Raw genomic sequence first — 19,136 nt, forward strand, 5'->3', positions numbered from 1 at the left:
CATATGGCCAGAGGGCCTGCTCTAGAGTTTTGGCAGGACCATTTCCCACTTCTGTTTCCATCCAAATCCTCCCTCCTCATTTTGCTTCATGGCTTAAGAAAAGGGATTTCTTTAAGAAAATAAAAGAAACCTCATTGCCACTCAACCAGTCACATGCTGTGGTGTTTGCCTTTGTGGAGCTTAAGGATCTGAGGAGATTTAAAGACAAAAATCATATAATCAAGCTTTTTATATGGAAAAAATAGCCTCTTACTTGGTTGAGTGGAACTTCTATGAAGCTATCTGGGATTTTCATTAAATTTCTTTCTTTCTTTCTTTTTTTTTTTTTCCCAGAAGCCAAGTTTTGAGAACAAAAAAAAGTGAAACAACTTTTTTCTTACACAGTATATGTGTATGTGTTTGTGTCTGTGTATGTGTGTGAGAGAGAGAGAGTGACAGAAAGACAGAAAGAGAAGGCAGGAATTTGGATTCTTAAAGGAGCAAAAGAATAAGGCTGAACTGGGTGGGACCAAAACTCCTCAAATTTCTCTTTCAGTTCTCAGTAGGCTACTTTGACTGTTCTTGAACCTCAAAAATGAATTCACCATGCTAACCTAATTCCCAAGCAGGAAGTATTTTAAGAGCAGAATAAATGGCTTTTACAGTTTCATGTATAATTGTACAACTCAATATGAATGAAAAAGAACCAATTTACTTTCTAAGTGCTTTCTAAATGACAAGAACTATTCTTGATGTTTTCAACATAGCAAATTCAAACCAGCTGAAGAACAGATAAGAATCTCGGATAATTAGCATATTGATTGTTTTGTGTGAATGAGATTTCCTCAGCAATTGTGCAAACTTGAAAATAATATGTCCTCCAAGTCAGGGAAAGTGCTTTCTCTATAATCAATGTTTACACTATTCATTTACAACAGGCCTCTTCCATGAATAATCAAAAGTATGCGTCATGATGTCCTTTCCCCAAGAGATCTCCAACTCTGAAAGTATGAGGTTTTAATGTATTTAATTTAATTGAAAAATTGTCATTGTTAGGTGCTACTGAGTCAATTCTGATTCATAACCACACATGTACAACAGAATGAAACACTGCCCAGAGCCTGCACCGTCCTCACAGACGTTGTTATGTTTGAGCCCCTTGTTGCAGGCAGTGTGTTAATCCATCTCATGAGGGAATTCCTTCAACTGAAAACTAGGTGAATAGATTTACTTCTGACTTTAAGAACTTATCCTTTCTGGTCTGAGACTTGAGATACAATTTGGTGGTAAATGATGCCCTGGTCAATATAGAAAAGTATATTTTTATAAAGATGCTAAAAACAAGTGAGCAGGAAATATGATTACATTTTTAAATTTTCACCTGACTTGTCAGAGGAAAAGTAGAGCAGTTAGTGATAGATAATATTTCTGGCCAGCAGTCAACAGAACACATTGCTAAATTAGGAAACCAATTACAAGGCTTTGGGATTGCACATTTTGTCTACTTTTTCTCTTTAGTTGTATGAATTCGTAAACCTTAAAACAGTTGGATGATTCAAACACTGCCCCGATCTAGATGCATTTTTTCCCCCACTGAATTTTCCCACACTGTTCAAAACATTGTTTGAGTTTCATTTTTAGTTCTCCATGTGTTGGCACCATAGAGTGTCTGTGATAAACCTAAGCAGCAACAGAGTGATTTAGTGTGTGTGCCACCTTCTTCCTCCTCTAATCTTGTTCTCTGGTAGACCACACAGACACAGTTTCACATCACAGGGATCTCTCACTGATAGATAGCAGTGGTGGCTCAGCACATTCAAAGACCATTAACTGTGCTCAGTCAACAGAATATCATTAGATGCATTTTTTTTTGAAGTTAGGGGTAGAAGGCTACTTCTGGAGAGTCATTTATTATACCTATCCAGTCAAACCACATATTTATCCTCATTCTCAAATTCATAAAAAGGACGATACATACCATTAGTTTAGAGCGCTTTAGGGACAGGAATTAGTCAAAAATAAAGGATGATTTACAATCTGCACATCAATTGCTTTTCTATAAACAGAACTTTTCACAGGATGCACAGATTGTCCACTTAACTGGTTGCATGGTACTCTTTGCTTTGTGTCTGCTTTACCTCACAATTCGACCTGAATATTAATTTATCTACCCACAAGGAACTCTGGGCATAGTGGGTTACAAGCCGAGCCAAAAGGTCAGAAGTTTGAATGTACCAGTCACTCTACAGAAGAAAGATTCAGGGTCACCAGGGGCGCTATCAGTCAGAACCAACTCCACAGCATATAATTACCACCACCATCAATGTCTTTTCACAGACATGAAATCTATCCCTTCCAAAAGAGACCCTTCTAAAACACAGATCCGTCCAGTCATTTCCCTGTTTAAGTAACCCAGTAGTTCCTTCCAATGCTTGCAGAGTATAGTTCAAACTTCTCAGGAGAGTTTAAAGCTGTGGTGCCCAATAACATAACCACAGGCCATATGGGCGTCTGAACACTTGAAACATGGCAGTGCAGCCAAACAATGGAATTTTTAACAGAATTTCATTATAATTAATTTAAATTTCAAAAAGGTGATGCTCGATTCGGTTATTGGAAAATTAAGCAATATATTTGGAGTAACTTGGGTATGTGAAATCTATGTTTTCACTGTAAATCTTTTGACATCTAAATACAGATCAAGTAGTTCTGATGAAACTGAGCAGCTGAATTGAGACGTCCTCTTAGAGCACAATGCATACCAGGTTGGAGACTTACTGGTAAAAAAAAAAATCTAAAATGATCTCAATAATTTTAAACATTGATTACATGTTGAAATAGCAATATTTAGGCTATATTAGAATATAAAATATAGTATTAAATTAATTTCACCATTGCTTTTTACAAGGAGCCCTGGTGTAGGATAAGCACTGGACTGCTAACCGCATAGTTGGCAGTTCAATCCTACCAGCTGTTCTGTGGGAGAAAGATGAGGCTTTCTCATCCCGTAATTGCAGTCTCAGAAACCCTGTATAGGGTCATTATGAATTGGAATCAACTCGATGACAGTTGGCTTGGTTTGGGTTTGGTTGCTTTTTACATATTGTTTAATATGGCTACTAGAAAAATTTATAAGAGTAGTTTCCATTATATTTCTCTTGCGCTGGTCTATAATATTTGTTGAATGAAGAAAGAATTCAAGGCTTTTTACAGTCACTCCAATCTTGTTTTTCAGCCTATATAAGAGCGTCACTGGGCTCTTTCACGTGTCAGTATGTTTTCCCCTCTCCTCTGGTATGAAATTCTAACCCTTCAGGACCCAGCTCAAATGGCTGCATCTCCTGGAAGCCTTTACCTACCTTCCCAGGTCTGAACTCTGTGCTGCTAAAGATCTGGAATATTCTGGAAGTCCTATTACTGCATTATTACACCCTACAGTGGGTGCAGAGTTTCATGCCTCTTTCTGGATGGTATTTTTCTTCTCTTTGAATTCCTCATCCTAAGCAGCATGGCTCTTGCATTCTGTTAGGTGTATGGAGTTGATTTTCAACAGCATAGAACTGCCTCATTGGGCTTTCTTTGCTGCAATCTTTATAGATTGGCAAGTCTTCCTCTTGGGGAGCTGTTGAGTGGGTTTGCACCAGTTATCTTTCAATTAGCAACTAAGTGCTTAACCAGTGCATCACCAGTGCTCTTTGCCCCTCACATTAGAGATGACCAATAAATGTTTGCTGATGATGTCAGGGATCTTATGTGAAATAGCAACAATTCTCTGCTGGCTGCAACCATGACAACGGCTCCTGAAGAGGTTCTCAGTTAGTGGATTCCCACGAGGGGGCTGCCCTGAGATGGGCAAAATCAAAACTGACCATGTGACAAAGCAGCCAGAGGAAGAAAACCAAGTATGTGTACAGAAGTGGTACAAAGGTCTGGAGTTATCTTCTGCCTATTGTTTTGGAAATACCCAAACACCATACAGTGAACACAATTCATTTCATAAAGACCACAGGAGTACAAAGACTATTTCAGTCAATAAAAAAACCTTTTTAGGAACCTAGTGAGGTCTGACGATCCAGAAGGGAAAGGGTGGGGAGAAGTCTATGTTCAGCAGAGTCATAAATAATGAATTTCTTAGAGACAGTCAAGTGACAGGACAGAACCTTCTTTATCTTTCTTTTTACTGGTAGGGGCCAAGAGGAGGGAGAATTGCCTCCAAATACAGTTGTTAGTGACACTCAACTGAGGCAGGCCCAGGTTACACCCAGGGTGTCTTCAGACTCAGAACTGACAGGTAAACTTGTTACAGGTGGAGCATTGATAAAAGAGGCCAAGCTTCAAGAATCTGGAAATTGTAAAGGTTTTTAATATCTCAAAGAACTCTTTTCAGGGCAATGTGAAGATGAAGGAAAGTGAAAGTGAATGGATTAAAAAATAGGCCCCTGCTTGAACTAGCTTAGCAATGTTTCCTACTAGGGGGAAAAAAAAAAAGCTTGGTCAAGGATGTTTGTTTACTACATAGTTGTTGGTGGTAGAGAAAGACAACCAAACTAAATTAGAAGCAGCCTGGTTGAACAAACTATGTTGTTGTTGTTGTTGTTAAGTGCCGTCGAGTCGGTTCCGACCCATAGCGACCCTGTACAGGGTTTCCGAGGGTGTAAATCCTTACGGGAGTAGAAAGCCTCATCTTTCTCCCGCGGAGCAGCTGGTAGTTTCGAACCGCTGACCTTAAGGTTCGCAGCCCGATTCGTAACCACTACGCTACCAGAGCTCCTTTGAACAAACTATAGAATAGCAGTATTATGGACTATTACATAAAAGAAGAAGAGTCAGCAGAGCATGTCCTTTGGATCATGAGATCCTTGTGCATTGAACCTCCTTGACCCAGGGACCAGAAAGCTGTGATACCAGAGGAGTGGCCAAGGAGCCGCATCACGGAACCAAGAAGCAGAGCATAACACAGAGTTGTGGACTTTCCCAGCCCACAGAACAGGTAGAGCATGCTTGCAGTGGAGGGTATCTTCAGGCACTTAACTGTGGTGAGCCTAGGTTTACTGATCCTCAGAGCAAGAGCTCAGAGCTTTCAACTAGGCTCATGGAGGAGTGGTGTGTCCTATGGACAATTATCGGCAGCCCTAAATAAGCTCTGTAACATTGTCTGGGCAGACAGAGCCCTGCCTGGGGGCATGGCTGAGGAGAGGCTGTTCTGACTGGAAGAACTGTGTCCTGAAAAAATTCAGGCCCTGCACTGTAACCTGTTAACTTCCCTAATAACCCCCCTAACTGTGAATATGGTGTCTGAGTGCTGTGTGGCCATTGTGAAGAGTTTTCAAAACCAGCTGAGTAGATAGTGCTGTGGGAGGGATAGTTGGTGTCATATTTTTGCAATGCTACACTTCAATTGGAGTCCTTGTGTGGCGCTGTGGGTTAATGTGCCAGACTGCAAAGCCGTTTGAACTGCAAGGTCGGCAGTTCAAGCTCACCAGCTGCTCCTTGGAAACCCTATACAGGGTCGCTATGGGTTGGAATCAACTCGATGGCACTTAACAACAACAACACACTTTAATTTATTATTTATTCAATAATAAATTATCTCACTCAGGGTGAAAAAGTCTCCCTCTGGTGGACTAATTCCAGCTGACTGGATGTGGTTATCTGCCCTGCTGTGCTGAGAATGTTTCTGAGGCAGAATCCACACCTAATAGGAAAACAGTGCCAGGAGAGATTAGTGATGTCTGCCCTGAGCACTAGGAGGAAGGGTGTGGGATGGAGAAAGATTCAGTTCTACCTCTTTATCAGGTACAGAGTAGGAGTCCTGGTGTGGTGCTGTGGGTTAATACGCCAGACTGCAAAGTCGTTTGAACTGCAAGGTTGGTGGTTTAAGCTCACCAGCTGCTTCTCGGAAACCCTATGCAGGGTTGCTATGGGTTGGAACTGATTCGACGGCACTTAACAACAACAACAAGAGCTGGTTTTAGGAGAAGAAAAAAACACTTAGAAAATTGTATTATACATGCTTCTACCCCTTGGTTTATAAGAAATTTTCACTTTGTTATACAATGATGGCAAAGTAAGCCTATAAAAGAATAAAGCAGTGTCTGTATAAATTCTATGTTGCTTTTCTATTACCCTTTGTTTGAAATTTCATTGTACTTCCTTTGACTAGATGGTGGCCAAAGGTGCTGGCTGTCATTAGGCCCTGGTGGATTTAATGTAGGCACAACTGGAAACTAAGCAGAGGTTGGTCTATTTCTGAGTTGTACTGATTCTTAAATGTGTCTCCTTTAGTTGCTGATTTGTCTCATGTGTCTTGAAGTGCATTCACCACTTCCATCTTGGATTGTGGAAAACCCGTTAAAATTACCCACAAGCCCACCGGGACTGTGAGGGGCCCTGCCTTGGGCTCTGTACACCAGAGACAGGAAGGAGGTGCTAACAAAGCAAAGACATTAAGGAAACAAGACACACGTGGTTACTCAGAAACCAGGGGAGATTAAGCTGATGCAAGAAGAGTGGGCAAATGTCCAGAAAGCCAGAGAACAGAAAGGGACAGAGGTTTCTCCTTCTCCAGTGAAAAACAATCTCATCTCCCTCTTCTGACTGTCCCTTGGTGGGCACCTCTGTGGCCCAGCTGCTGACAACCCCAAGTGGCACCTGCCAACAGTCCTCACCTTTCTAGGTTGTACATATGGCTGTTTATATGAGGTCTCTTTGGCCCTTCTTTCTGGCTTTCAAATGTTCTCCCAGCAGATGCTGGAATGGATGAAGTGACTTCCCCAGTGGCCCTCTGCAAGGGGAGTCCTGAGGCCTACAGCTCACACTGCATTACAGGCCAGGACAGGGACAGTTTTCTTTCTCTACATCTGAAGGGGATCATAAATGTTGCCTCACCATGGCCCCAGCTGCCGGCATCTCCTAAATGCAGGGCCAAAAGAGATGGGCCAAAGGGGCTGGAAACTTTCTTTCCTAACTTAGCCATTTCTAAAGAGGATTCTAGAAATCGATTTTATCTGAGAACTCAACCCTGTTTCCATGTGTTGATCATCTGAGAATTTGTAAAATTCATGTTGGAATGATACCATGGAGAGATAAAAGGAATTTTCTGACTTTGATAGTGGTTATGTCGTGAATCACCTAAGGATTTTTCTGCCCCTAAAAATCTTAAACATGGAAAAAAATTTTCCTTCTATCTGGATAATTTCTGGCTATTCCAGCTGGTACACAGTGTGGACACCAGCAGACTGTCTAATCTTGGAAAGGCCTCGCACTCTGAGTTCTAAAGACACTGCTTTTATATGATTCATTTTTTTTTTGCTTGCTTATTTCTAGATATGCAAGGTTTTGCTTTATGTGGCAACAGAGGTTACAGGGAGAAAGCAAATAGGTTTCATCTTGCATGTCAGGCCTTTTGTAGGGTGCTTTGTTGATAATCATCCTAAGGCCACATCTGGGTGTTGCCAAAAAGTGTCGCGGTTGATCTGTCATGTCTGCTATGGATACAGAAGTTGGGGATAATAGTTCTCATGCCGTATTTTTGACATAAGAGTTAAATAGAGGGGTACCTCTTAGGCTTCTATACCTAGGACTGCTTAGGATCCTGGATAATAGATCATTAACAGGTTTAGATAAGAATTTACTAACACTTGCTTTCCCCAAGGCATTGATAACGTACCAGTAGGCTTATAGTTTGTTATTTATTGATATCGCCTGTGAATAGAGGAAAGAGGTAGAGCTTCATTCTCTCTATGGAGTCCTGGTGTGGTGCTATAGGAGAAACACTCGACCACAAGATCGGTTTGAACTGCAAGATAAGTGGTACAAGTTCACCAACCACTCCTTGGAAACCCTATACAGAGTCGCTATGAGTTGGAACTGACTCAACGGCACTCAACAAGAATAACAAGTCTAGTTTAAGGCCTCAGGATTTGTTTTGTTTCTGCATTACTGTTTCCGTCTCCCAGTAGTCTCCTAGCCTTCTTTCCTTTGAATCCATTTTCTACAAAGTTGACCAAATGATCTTTCTACACAGAAGCTCTGATTCTGCCTGTCCCCTTCAGTTTCCATGACCCATGGGATAATTTGCTCCTTCATAAGGTTTGTCTTGTTCTGGTCTTTGTTTGCCTCTCTATCCCCATTGCTTGTCTCTCTTTTCCTTGGCACTGCATGTAACAGCCAAGATGGGGTACTTGCCTCCTGGCTTTTCACTTGGGTCTCCTTTGGGGGTGGAGTACTCTGCTCCTGCAGTATTGTGCCCCTGTGCCCCCAACCAAACCAAACCTACTGCCATTGAGTCGATTCCAACACAAAGAACAGAGCAGAAATGCCCCATTGAATTTCTAAGGTACATTTTTATGGAAGTAGATTACCACACCTTTCTCCCATGGAACAACTGATGGGTTTGAACTGGTGACCTTTTGGTTAGCAGTAGAGTGTTTTAACCACTGCACCACCAGAGTTAACTCCTTGCTCCCTAGACCAAATTTAGTTCTCCTCGGGTACCCTACCCTCATCTTCCCTTTCCCCTCAGACTAGGCTAAAGGGCCCTTGGAACTTGCTTTGACCCCACTTTATGGTCACTTGTTTTCCATCTCCCGGACAGAACTGCATCTTACTCTGCATCCAAACCACTAGGACAATGCCTGGCTCATAGAAGGGTCTTAATAAATAGTTGTTAAATGACTAAATGAATGTGCGTTGGCCAGTTTCCTACAATTCCAGAAATCTAGTGTGGATGATAGCTCATGATCATCAAGTGGACACCATTACTGCCCTGCTGTGTCTTCATGGTTTCATCTAAATTTCCTGCTCTCCTGGCCCCTTATGCTGTCTTTTTTTTGATAATATCAGTGATGGCAGGGAATTGAGGCAAAGCAGCCAAGTACTAAGTATGAGCTATGTATAAATTTAGAATTGTAAAGTTGTTGAGTTTTTAGATACAGAGGGACCTTTTGGATCATTCTGTTCAGCTGGAATCCAGAGGTTATGCATCAAGTTAATTCAGAAATTATGCCTCATCATACCTTTATCTTTCATTCTCTTGGAAAAGGAATTTGTTTTCAGAAATGATGATAGCACCCTTGAGAATTATAGGACTGACATTTTATGATTTGTATGATGATAGATGTTGATTGGGACAAAGGAGAGTAAGAGACCCATATTTTGACTCAAACTCTGCAGCTGCTTGCAGTTTGAATTTCCCGACTCCTTAACCTAAAATTTCCTTGCTTTTTCTTTTATTTGGAGATGGGACAGGGGAGAGGGTCATTGGATCATGTTAGTGGGGGAGAAGTTGAAGGATTCACCTTGTGAAGCTGTGTTTTTGTCTCATAGTAGGCGATCACAGGGATGGACGCGCGGTAGTAGGTTTCAAGGCGCTTGGCAATGTTCTTGGTGTTGTCGTCCACATGTGGATTGCTCTGACTCCGCTGGAGAAGACGGTTGGTCATGGTGTCTGCTGAACAGTCCATGCAGATCACCAAGTGTGGGTCTCCAATCTGGGTGGGGCAGAGCACAACAGGGTCAGAAACTCTACCTGCTGATGTTCTGGGATGGCCTGGTATTGGTTCCGACTTATAGTGACTCTGAGGAGTGACCACTGACCTTGCAGTTGACAGTCCCATGCTTATCCTACAGTGTCATACAGTGAAGGACCGTCTAAGGCCTCTGTTTCTTACCTTTCTTGGTCCTATGGTTCCTTTTGCGGTCCCAGGGCTATATAATTACAAAGTTGGGTCTGGACACCATAGTTCCTCAGCTCAATGTCAGGGACCTTTCCACTACTGCCTTAGACCTTTCTTAGGCCTCAGCTTTTAGGTCACCTCACCTACTACAGGACTTACAGACAATACTACCCTCTGCACTAAGAGTGTTATGTGTGTGTGTGTGATGGTTTCTCCTCTGTGAAACTTTCCTGACCTGCAGAAGCAGAGCTAATCACTTCCTCCTCTGTTGTTGGAGCTGGTAGGTGACTTTGAGTCAATTTTGACTTATAGCAAACCCATATGACAAAGTAGAACTGCCCCATAGGGTTTTCTAGGCTGTAAAAGGATAAGCACCAGACTGTTAATCAGTGGGTTCAAACACACCAGCTGTTCCTTGAAAGTTCTATGTAGGGTTGTTGTAAGTCGGAATCGACTCGATGACACTTAACAATATTTTTGAGAACAGATTGCCAGATCTCTCGCCTTTGGAGCTGCTAGTGTTTTAGAACCTCCAACCTTCTGGGTAGAGTTGATGATGTTTTATATTCATTACTAGTTTTTTTTTTTTTTTTAAAAAGACTACCCAAAAAATGAAACCAGTTGCTGTCATGTTAATTCTGACTCACAGGAAGTGAAACCCATGCGTGTTAGTGTATAACTGTGTCCTTCAGGTTTTTCAATGGCTGATTTTTCAGAAGTCAATCACTGGATCTTTCTTTTGAAGTGCCTCTTGGTAGATTTGAACTGCTGACATTTTGTTGAGCAGCTGAACACATTAACTGTTTGCCTTGTAACTGTATGTGTATTACTTGAGAGTGAGTAGAACATAATGGTAAAATACACAGATATTGGAGTCATACTGCTGAAGTTCAAATCCATTTGTGATAACTTGTCTCCAAAATGTTTTTTTTATTAATTCCCTGCTATTCTCCCATTACAACATTCTCCCATTGGTGAAAGAATTCAGTCCTTCACTCCTTGAATCTGAGCTGACCGATAGCTGCTTTGACCAAAAGTATATAGTTGAAATGATGCCATATGCTTTTAGAAGCTAAGTCATAAGAAAGTTTACTGTTGTTAAATGCCATGGTTTTGCCTCATAGTAACCCTGTATAGAATTTCCTAAGTTTTAAATCTTTTTGTGGGAGCAGAAAGCCTTATCTTTCTCCCATGGAGCTGCTGGTGGGCTCGAACCACCAACTTGTGGTTCGCAGTCCAGTGCTTATCCACCATGCTCCTAACTGTATAAGGAATCCCAAATGAGAACCAGTCAGCTGAGCCCTTCAACTCCCAGAACACCTTCAAGGACAATAAAACATTGCTTGAAGCCACCTTGCTTCCTAATTAACTAAAAAAGTCACCTGTACTCAATTTCTCTGCACTCCAATTTTCTCATCTGGACAATTCAAATAATCATAGGATTGCTGTGAGAATTACAATCAAACAAGAAGTGTCAGCATGGTGATTGGCCAGTATTGAGTTACCTAATAAGCAAGGTAAGCACAAGCTTACATGTCCTTACTAATTTGTAACGAACAATTTCACACTTTTCCACCACATCAAAGATTCTGCTCCTAGTTATAGCTGACACCTCTTTCCTCACCCCCAGCACCTCTTTTCAAAGCAAAGCCTCTTTTCAAATTTCCAGTCCCCAACAGGGACATAGTACCCAGTCTTGGTGTGGTGCTGAAGGAGAAGCTCTGGACTGCTAACTGAAAGGTTAGTGGCTCAAACCCACCAATTGCTGCTCAGAAGCCCTATACTGGGTCTCTGTGAGTCAGAACCGACTCGACTGAGCTTAACAACAACAAACTAGGGATATATAGGTTTACTTGTCCTTGTTTACTAATCTGTAGTGAACAGGCTCAGATGTTTTTCCCATGTGAATCTGTTCACTACAAATGAGTTAGTAAGCACAAGTAAGCCCATGCTTACCTTGCTTATTGGATAATCCATCTCTGTGGTTGGCATCTATCAAGCAGTGTGTATTGTGCTTATTCCTCTATCAAGCGATGAGTGTTCAGTGTGCCTGGTCCTAAGGTTTGCAAATGAATGAATGACGGTGATATGAACTGTGGCATTCACCTTCCAGCTCCTCATCTGTTGTTTTTGCCCTGGGTGTCTCTGAGCAATAATACCACCTTTGCCTCTCCTACCAACTCCAACCTCAGATTAAAAAAAAACAAACTGCTGCTTCCTCCTGACTTGAGATGCTCAGTGTATAAAGGAAGGCTTGCTACCCCACCGTGGAAAGTACCTGGGATGGGGTAAGAACAAAGTCGGGGTAGGATGAGGGCATTTTAGGCCCCACACAGAAACAGGAATTGGTGATGGTTGTGTACTGCTTAGTTGGTTCGGACTCAAAGGGACACTGCGTAGGGTTTCTGATGTTGTAAACCTTTATGGAGCAGAAAGGCTCATCTTTCACCTAAGGAGCAACTGGCAGATATGAACAATTGATCTTGAGGTTAGCAACCCAGCTTAGAATTCACTACGCTACCAGGGCTCCTTAAATAGGAATTGTAGTCAGTGTTAATAAAACATTATCTGGTGCCTCTGAAAGATACATTTTAAGGACAGAGGGAAAAATTCTCCAGTATCTACAAAAGTGAAATAAACTTTTGGAATAATCCATAAACTTTTCTGCTTGTATTAATTGGAAGAAAAAAAATAAGTGTTTCAGCAGCATAGAAAGGCTTGGTTGGGGTTTAGGAGAAAAATAGTTCACCAGCAGAGGGCGACCTTGGGAGGAGCTTATGGTTCAGTTACAGCATTTTCTACTTCCTTGAGCAATTTCTGGTTAGGGCTGCGTGAGAAGACAAGAACAGTTTTCCAATTGTGAGGTCATTTTTACATCACTTTTGGAGATAGGAATGATAATTCAGGGCTCATTTAGGTACAAACAGAGCTAGTGTGCTGTCGAGCAAGAACTGACAGTAAGTGATATTCTAGGGTAAAGTAAGTACAAGACTTCAGAGCTGAGCTCTGCCCACCACCTTGAATTTCAAAGTGTAGTTCCATGGCCAGCAGCATTGGCATCACTTAGGACCCTGTTAGAAATGCAGTCTCAGGCCTGACCCCAGACCTACTGAACAAGATCCCCAAGCAACTCTACAAAAAAGGTGCTCTACCAAGCCATTCATTTCCTTGCACCAAGATTATGGGGTATGCCCTAACCTCTCTTTCCTGGAATCAGCATGCACTAGTTAGATAAATAGCTATCACACAGTCATTCAGTTTGGAAATGAGTTGCACCATTGGTATTTTTAAATACCTAAATATTTTGGAAATGTTTGAATTTAAACTTTCCGCCCCCCCCACCCCAAGACAATTTAGTATACTACCTCTAGAAAGCCCCTTGGAGTAGCTCACTGGTTCCCAACTCTGGTTCCCAACTCTGCTGGTTTATTACTGGTATACCTCTAACATCAAATGCCATGAAGAACACAGAACTCTGTCCTTGATGGATGAATAAGAGACTTGGGGGACACTTCCTGCTCCAAATATAACCCTGCTGCCATCCCTGGAATTCTGCCATAAGTATCACTGGATTCTCCAAGGCCTTTGTGTGTGACACTGCAGGATAATGCACTGGACTGAAAGGTCAGTTTAAACCACAAGGTTGGAGGTTCAAACTCACCAGCCACTCCTTGAGAACCCTGTACAGGGTTGCTATGAGTTGGAACTGGCTCAGTGGCACTTAACAACAACAATAAATGAGCCCTGGTGGTGTTTTGGGTCAGGCACTGGGCTGCAAGTTTGGCAGTTCAAACCACCAGCTGCTCCAAAGGAGAAAGATGAGGCTCCCATAAAGATTTACAGTTGTAAGGCCCAATTGCCCTATGTTGTTATGTGCCGTGGAGTCGGTTCTGACTCGTAGTGACCCTGTACAGGGTTTCTGAGGCTGTAAATCTTTATGGGAGCAGAAAGCCTCATCTTTCTCCCGCGGAACAGCTGGTAGTTTCAAACTGCTGACCTTGAAGTTTGCAGCCCGATTCGTAACCACTACGCTACCAGAGCTCCTTAATTGCCCTATAGTAACTAATTTTTAGGAAAGGATCAGGCTGAAGTGGGAAATTTTTAGCATCAACAACTCCCCGAATGCATAAACCCCCTTCTCCCTTTAACTCTGGCTAAACTTGTCTTTTGTAAAAATGTTTATGCAAACTCCTTGAATCTGAGTGGGCCCGCCTGACTAACAGTACGCTGCAGCCAGCCAGCCAGCCAAGGCTAACCTTGAGAACAGCCAGCCAAAGTAAATCTTGAGAAATAACTGTCCTAGCAGATGTACCCCTAGCCCACATCCTAACAACTCATACCCTACCCTTGGTTTGTACAAGATAATGGCAGACTGCCTATGTATAAATACTCTTTGAAAAACTGGGTAGGGGTTGCAGTCTTCCCTGCTTTTAGGGAGGCTGTAGTCGCTGGCCAGCTAATAAAGGCTTCCTTATTGATCCTGAGAGTCTTGAGTGGTCATCTGGGTAAACTGAGGCACAACACAGCCTCAGAAACCATATTACAGTCACAACGGGTAGGAATCAACTTGATGGCAATTAGAACCTCAGTGCCCTTGGATATCTTGTTAAATGTCATCGTGTTGGTTCCGACTCATAGTGACTCTGTATAGGGTTTCTGAGGAGTAGCTGGTGAGTTTGAACTGCTGACTTTGAGATTAGATGTCCAGTGCTTATCCTACAGTGCCCCACCAGGACTCCTGTTAAGATAATCACAAACTACATTTCGACAGCTAGCTGCACTATGCTAAGAACTTTACATCCAGTCTTTAACTAACTGTTTTCAGCTTTCCCTCTTGGAGGATATTTTGTACCCACGTTGACCCACTGCCATCCAGCAACCCTATCGAAAAAAGTAGAACTGCTCCTTGGGGTTTTCAAGGCTGTAAATCTTTACAAAAGCAGACTGCGATATCTTTCTCCCAGGGAGTGGCTGATGAATTTGAATTGCTGACATCTGGGTTAGCAGCTTAACACTTAAGTCACTGTTCCACCACTTTCAGGATGAGAAACGAAAGCTCAGAGAAGTTCACTTGTTCAAGATGACTAAGGACTGGCTCGTGTCAGAGCTATATGCCTCGCAACTCTGAATTCTGATGACTTCACCCTAGTGGAGAGAGTTGTCGTTGTTAAGTACTGTGGAGTTGGTTCCGACTCATAGCGACCCTGGACAGGGTTTCTGAGGCTATAATTTTTATAGGAGCAGAAAGCCTCATCTTTCTCCCATGGAACAGCTGGTAGTTTCCAACTGCTGACCTTAAGGTTAGCAGCCTGATTTGTAACCACTATGGAAAGAGTAAAGACCTTTAAAATGGGGCCCAGACAAGGTACTGGTGAGTCAAAGCTAGTTAGGAGAGTAGGATGACGTAACAAGAAAGGAAGTGAACAGCACTAGAAGCCATGTTTGCCTATCTTATTTTTCAGAAAATTGACTCTTGCTACCTTTTAGGATTGAAATGGAATCAGTCTTTACCCCTGTAGTCTCATGTAGACATAAGAACAGTCCCTTAGGATAAGGACTTGGTGTCAGTTGACTTGTGACAATGATTTTGTCTTGGTAATTCCAGTAGGTAGAAGGGGAGGAGTTTTTCCTGTCCTCCTCTAACTTCCCCTGTGACTTTCTTCTGATTAAGTCCATGTTTGCTGGAGGCAGGCCACACCATTCAAGAATTATTTTCTTGTTGAGAATAATAATCACCTTGTTCTCTGTGCTTCATTTCCTTTATTTTAAAGTGGGGATAATAATAGTTTTTACCTCACAGGACTATTGTGAGGATTACGATCAGGGAGTACGCATAGCGTCTGGCACATTTTAAGCACCTTATAAATGTGATCTAATACTATTTAATGTAGGTCTTGCAACAAGTTATCATCTTGAGCTGTAAAATCCCCTATTGGTCATATTTGGATTCAACAGTATAAGAAGTCCCACCCAGACTTTCGATCTAAACTACATGTATCAGCATATTCTTTAGCATCTTCCTGCGCTGGGAACTAGAGGCCCCTGGCAAATAACGCAGCATGCCTACTTTCCAATTGCATTACCTAGGAAACATGTCATCTTGAAAAATCCCAGTAGAGGAGGGGTATCTGGGTCATCTCAGCATTTCTGAACACACAGCCCTAATAATCCTACTGTCCCAGTGGCCCCATAACTTCTGCCCCCACCCAGCTACTACACAGCTTTACAATCTTCAAAGACCCAGAAGTCAGAAAAGGAGAGCAGAAATCCCATCTCAAGGTGGTCCCCAAGGCTCTCCACCATTCCAGACTACTAGACTAAACTAACTAAAAATTTCTTTGGTCAAACTTGTTCCTTTCTTTAGTTAAATTCATTCTGAAGATTAGAATACATTTATAGGCAGAATCATGAACTCTGGAGATGAACAATGTTCCAAAATGCTAAGAGAATCCCTACAGAGAGAGAGTAAGGCACACTTACACAACCAGAAAAACTAGCTGCATATTCTGGCTACAGGCAGAATTTCAGCTAGAACTCTCCAGGGAGGGAAGAGCCAAAAGCAAGTTCATGTAGTTGACTTCTGTTAATATAAGTTTAAATCTACCAGCTTCTCCTCAGAAATTCTATACAGGGTCGCTATGGGTTGGAACTGACCCGATGACACTCAATGACAACAATATGTGTTTAAGTTGGTTGTTGTTGAGTTAAACACTGGATTAAATAGGAATACTGTCTCAATTTCAAACACACACCCCTGCTTGAGATAATTGTTGGTGGTGTTAGTGCCTTTGAGTTGGTTCTGGCTCATAGCGGCTTCATATAGGGTTTTCGAGGAGTGACTGGTGAGTTTGAACTGCTGGCCTTGTGGTTCAAATCTACCTTATGGTCCTATACCATCACATAAAATGGGAATAATACTGATTGAATGGGACTGGGAAGATTAATAAAATGATATGTGTAGAACATCTACTAGTCAGTTCCTGGCTGCTCAAAAGAAACAATAGCTATTATATTGGAGTTATTATAACTGGAGTTATAATATTATATATATAATATTATATTGGAGCTATTATAACTGGAGTCCTGGTATGGCACTGTAGGATAAACACTGGACTGCTAACTACAAGGTTGGAAGTTCAAACACACTGTCCATTCCTTGGAAACGCTATACAGGGTTGCTAGGACTCAGAACTGACTCCACAGCACTTAGCAACAATTATTATATTCTGTATGAATTTTAACTATATAAAAGTGGGTAAGACAAACACTGGAAGATTATAAGTAGAAATACTAATAGGTGTTATCTTTGGGAGTTAGTCTTTGTCTTAAGCTTTTGTCTATTATTTCATATCTATATAATTATTTCTATAATCAGAAAAAAATATGGCAAACATTTTAAAAAATTTATTGACCATCACATGCAGGTTTATAAATAATGTGCAATGTACTTCTTAAGGATTGCATGTAGCCTTGGCAACAGGTATTGAAAGAAGAACTTGACATATACAAAGTTAAATGACCTACCTACTAACCACCAAAAGGAGCTCTGGTAGCGTAGTGGTTACGAATCGGGCTGTGAACCTCAAGGTCAGCAGTTCGAAACTACCAGCGGTTCCACGGGAGAAAGATGAGGCGTTCTGCTCCCGTAAAGATTTACAGCCTCGGAAGCCCTGTGCAGGATCGCTATGAGTTGGAACCGACTCCACGGCACATAACAACAACAACTAACCACCAAACCAATCCCACTGCCAACCAGTTGATTCGGACTCAGAGAGACTCTGTATAGGGTTTCCATCTTTATGGAAGCAGAAAGCCTCATCTTTCACTTGAGGAGTAGCTGGTGGGTTTGAACTGCTGACTTTGCAGTTACCAGTCCAGTGCTTATCCTATAGTACCATCAAGGCTCCTCTGCCTACTAGCCAGGCTCTGAATACAAGTTTTTATAACATCAAAGGCACTAAGAACCAGAGGCTCTCAGCTAGGGGCAGGCAGAAACTCCAACGCTTCCTTTATCTCTCTGCTTACTTACTCACTCATCACTCAAGTACTCACTTCTTATCTCTCTCTCACACACACTCTATGTTGATACTTTTTCCCTTCACAATATACCATGCTAGGTAAAAAATTCTGTTAAAGACAGCTTGTAAATTCAATGGGGAAAAAATTAGCCTTGGAATGGAAGATAGCAAGGTAACAGAGAAACCAAGCATAGATTTACCCTATTAACATTAGTTTGCACTTGGTCTTTAGTAATGCTATAGTAGTAGTAGCCAAGGAAATCACCAAAGGGCCTTACTTCTCTAAGAACTCAGCTATAGGTATGCAAAAAAGTTGACTTGACAGACAGGCAGTCCCAAGCATTAGGCCCATCAATTACTGTGGCACAGAAAAGATGGTGAGCTCTCTGTGGGCTGGTTAAACCCATTCACAATTGCAGACCCTATGCACATACAATAAAAAATCACCATGCTCTCAAACAGCTGGTTTTGCTGAGCCGTTGGAGGAAATCAGATGTCTTAATGTATCTTTGCCAAATTTGAAATGAATTTGTTGCCTCTAAATTGGAAGAGACTGAAAATGGGGTCCCTGCAGGGCATACAATAAGTCTATGGTAGTTCATTCTGTTTGTAGCATCGTTGTACTTCTGGTCAGGGTTAAAATAGGAGCTTATTTTGGAGGGTTGGATATATCCCTAGCATACCTGCCTAAATCAATCTTACAATCTTTTGAAATTACATATCCAGGAACAAATCAGTGTCATTGTTTATTGCAGCAAGCCCCTTCAGTAGAATATAAAAGACTATCTTAGTAGACAGATATCAATGATCTCACTTGAGAGCTGTTGGTTCCCTAACAGAATGGAGCACCTGAGTATTTTTGAAACGGCATTTTGAATTTTAGCATTGGCTGAAATGGTTTAGTCTTCATACGGATGACTCTTTTTCTCTTCCTAATTCTACTTCAGCTTCTTCTCTGCCACATTCTAAAAACTGTCTGAGTGGAAGTCACAATGGGAGACGATGTTTTGCTTTTTGTTGCGGAAGGTTATACGGATGATTTGAATTCTTACTTACCCAAAGGCCAAGGGATAGCCAATTGGTCACATAAAGCCCTTAACTCACTCTAACTAGTTATAAGAAAACGAGTAAGGTGCAAAGGAGCAGGGGTTTTATTGGTTTGTATAAGTTGTGATTAAAAAATGAGATAATGTTTTAGAGCCTTTGATAGCTTATAAAACACACTTATATATGGTTCGTCATTTGATATCATGTTTGGTAGGGTGAGGGGTCATGGAGAAGGATATCATGTTTGGTAGGGTGAGGGGTCAGAGAAAAAGAGGAAGACCCTCCAACGAGATGGATTGGCCAAGTGGCAGCATCGATGGACTCAAGCGTGGCAACAATAGTGAGGTTGGCCTAGGATCAGGAAGTGTTTCGTTCTGCTGTGCCTAGGGTCACTATGAGTCAATACCGACTTGAT

General features: G+C 41.8%; 1 protein-coding gene across 1 annotated transcript in view; it reads right to left on the bottom strand.

Moving 5' to 3' along the window:
- LOC102812179 (adenylate kinase isoenzyme 5-like) overlaps positions 1 to 19,136 on the bottom strand; it is a 442,715-nt gene that overhangs the window by 31,487 nt on the left and 392,092 nt on the right. The window contains exon 13 of the mRNA XM_006831024.1: positions 9,279 to 9,470. Within this exon, the coding sequence (XP_006831087.1) occupies positions 9,279 to 9,470 (192 nt within the window). The remainder of the gene's footprint in view (positions 1 to 9,278; positions 9,471 to 19,136) is intronic.

The sequence above is a fragment of the Chrysochloris asiatica genome, unplaced genomic scaffold (assembly GCF_000296735.1).
Source record: "Chrysochloris asiatica unplaced genomic scaffold, ChrAsi1.0 scaffold00002, whole genome shotgun sequence".
Classification (NCBI taxonomy): Eukaryota; Metazoa; Chordata; class Mammalia; order Afrosoricida; family Chrysochloridae; genus Chrysochloris; species Chrysochloris asiatica.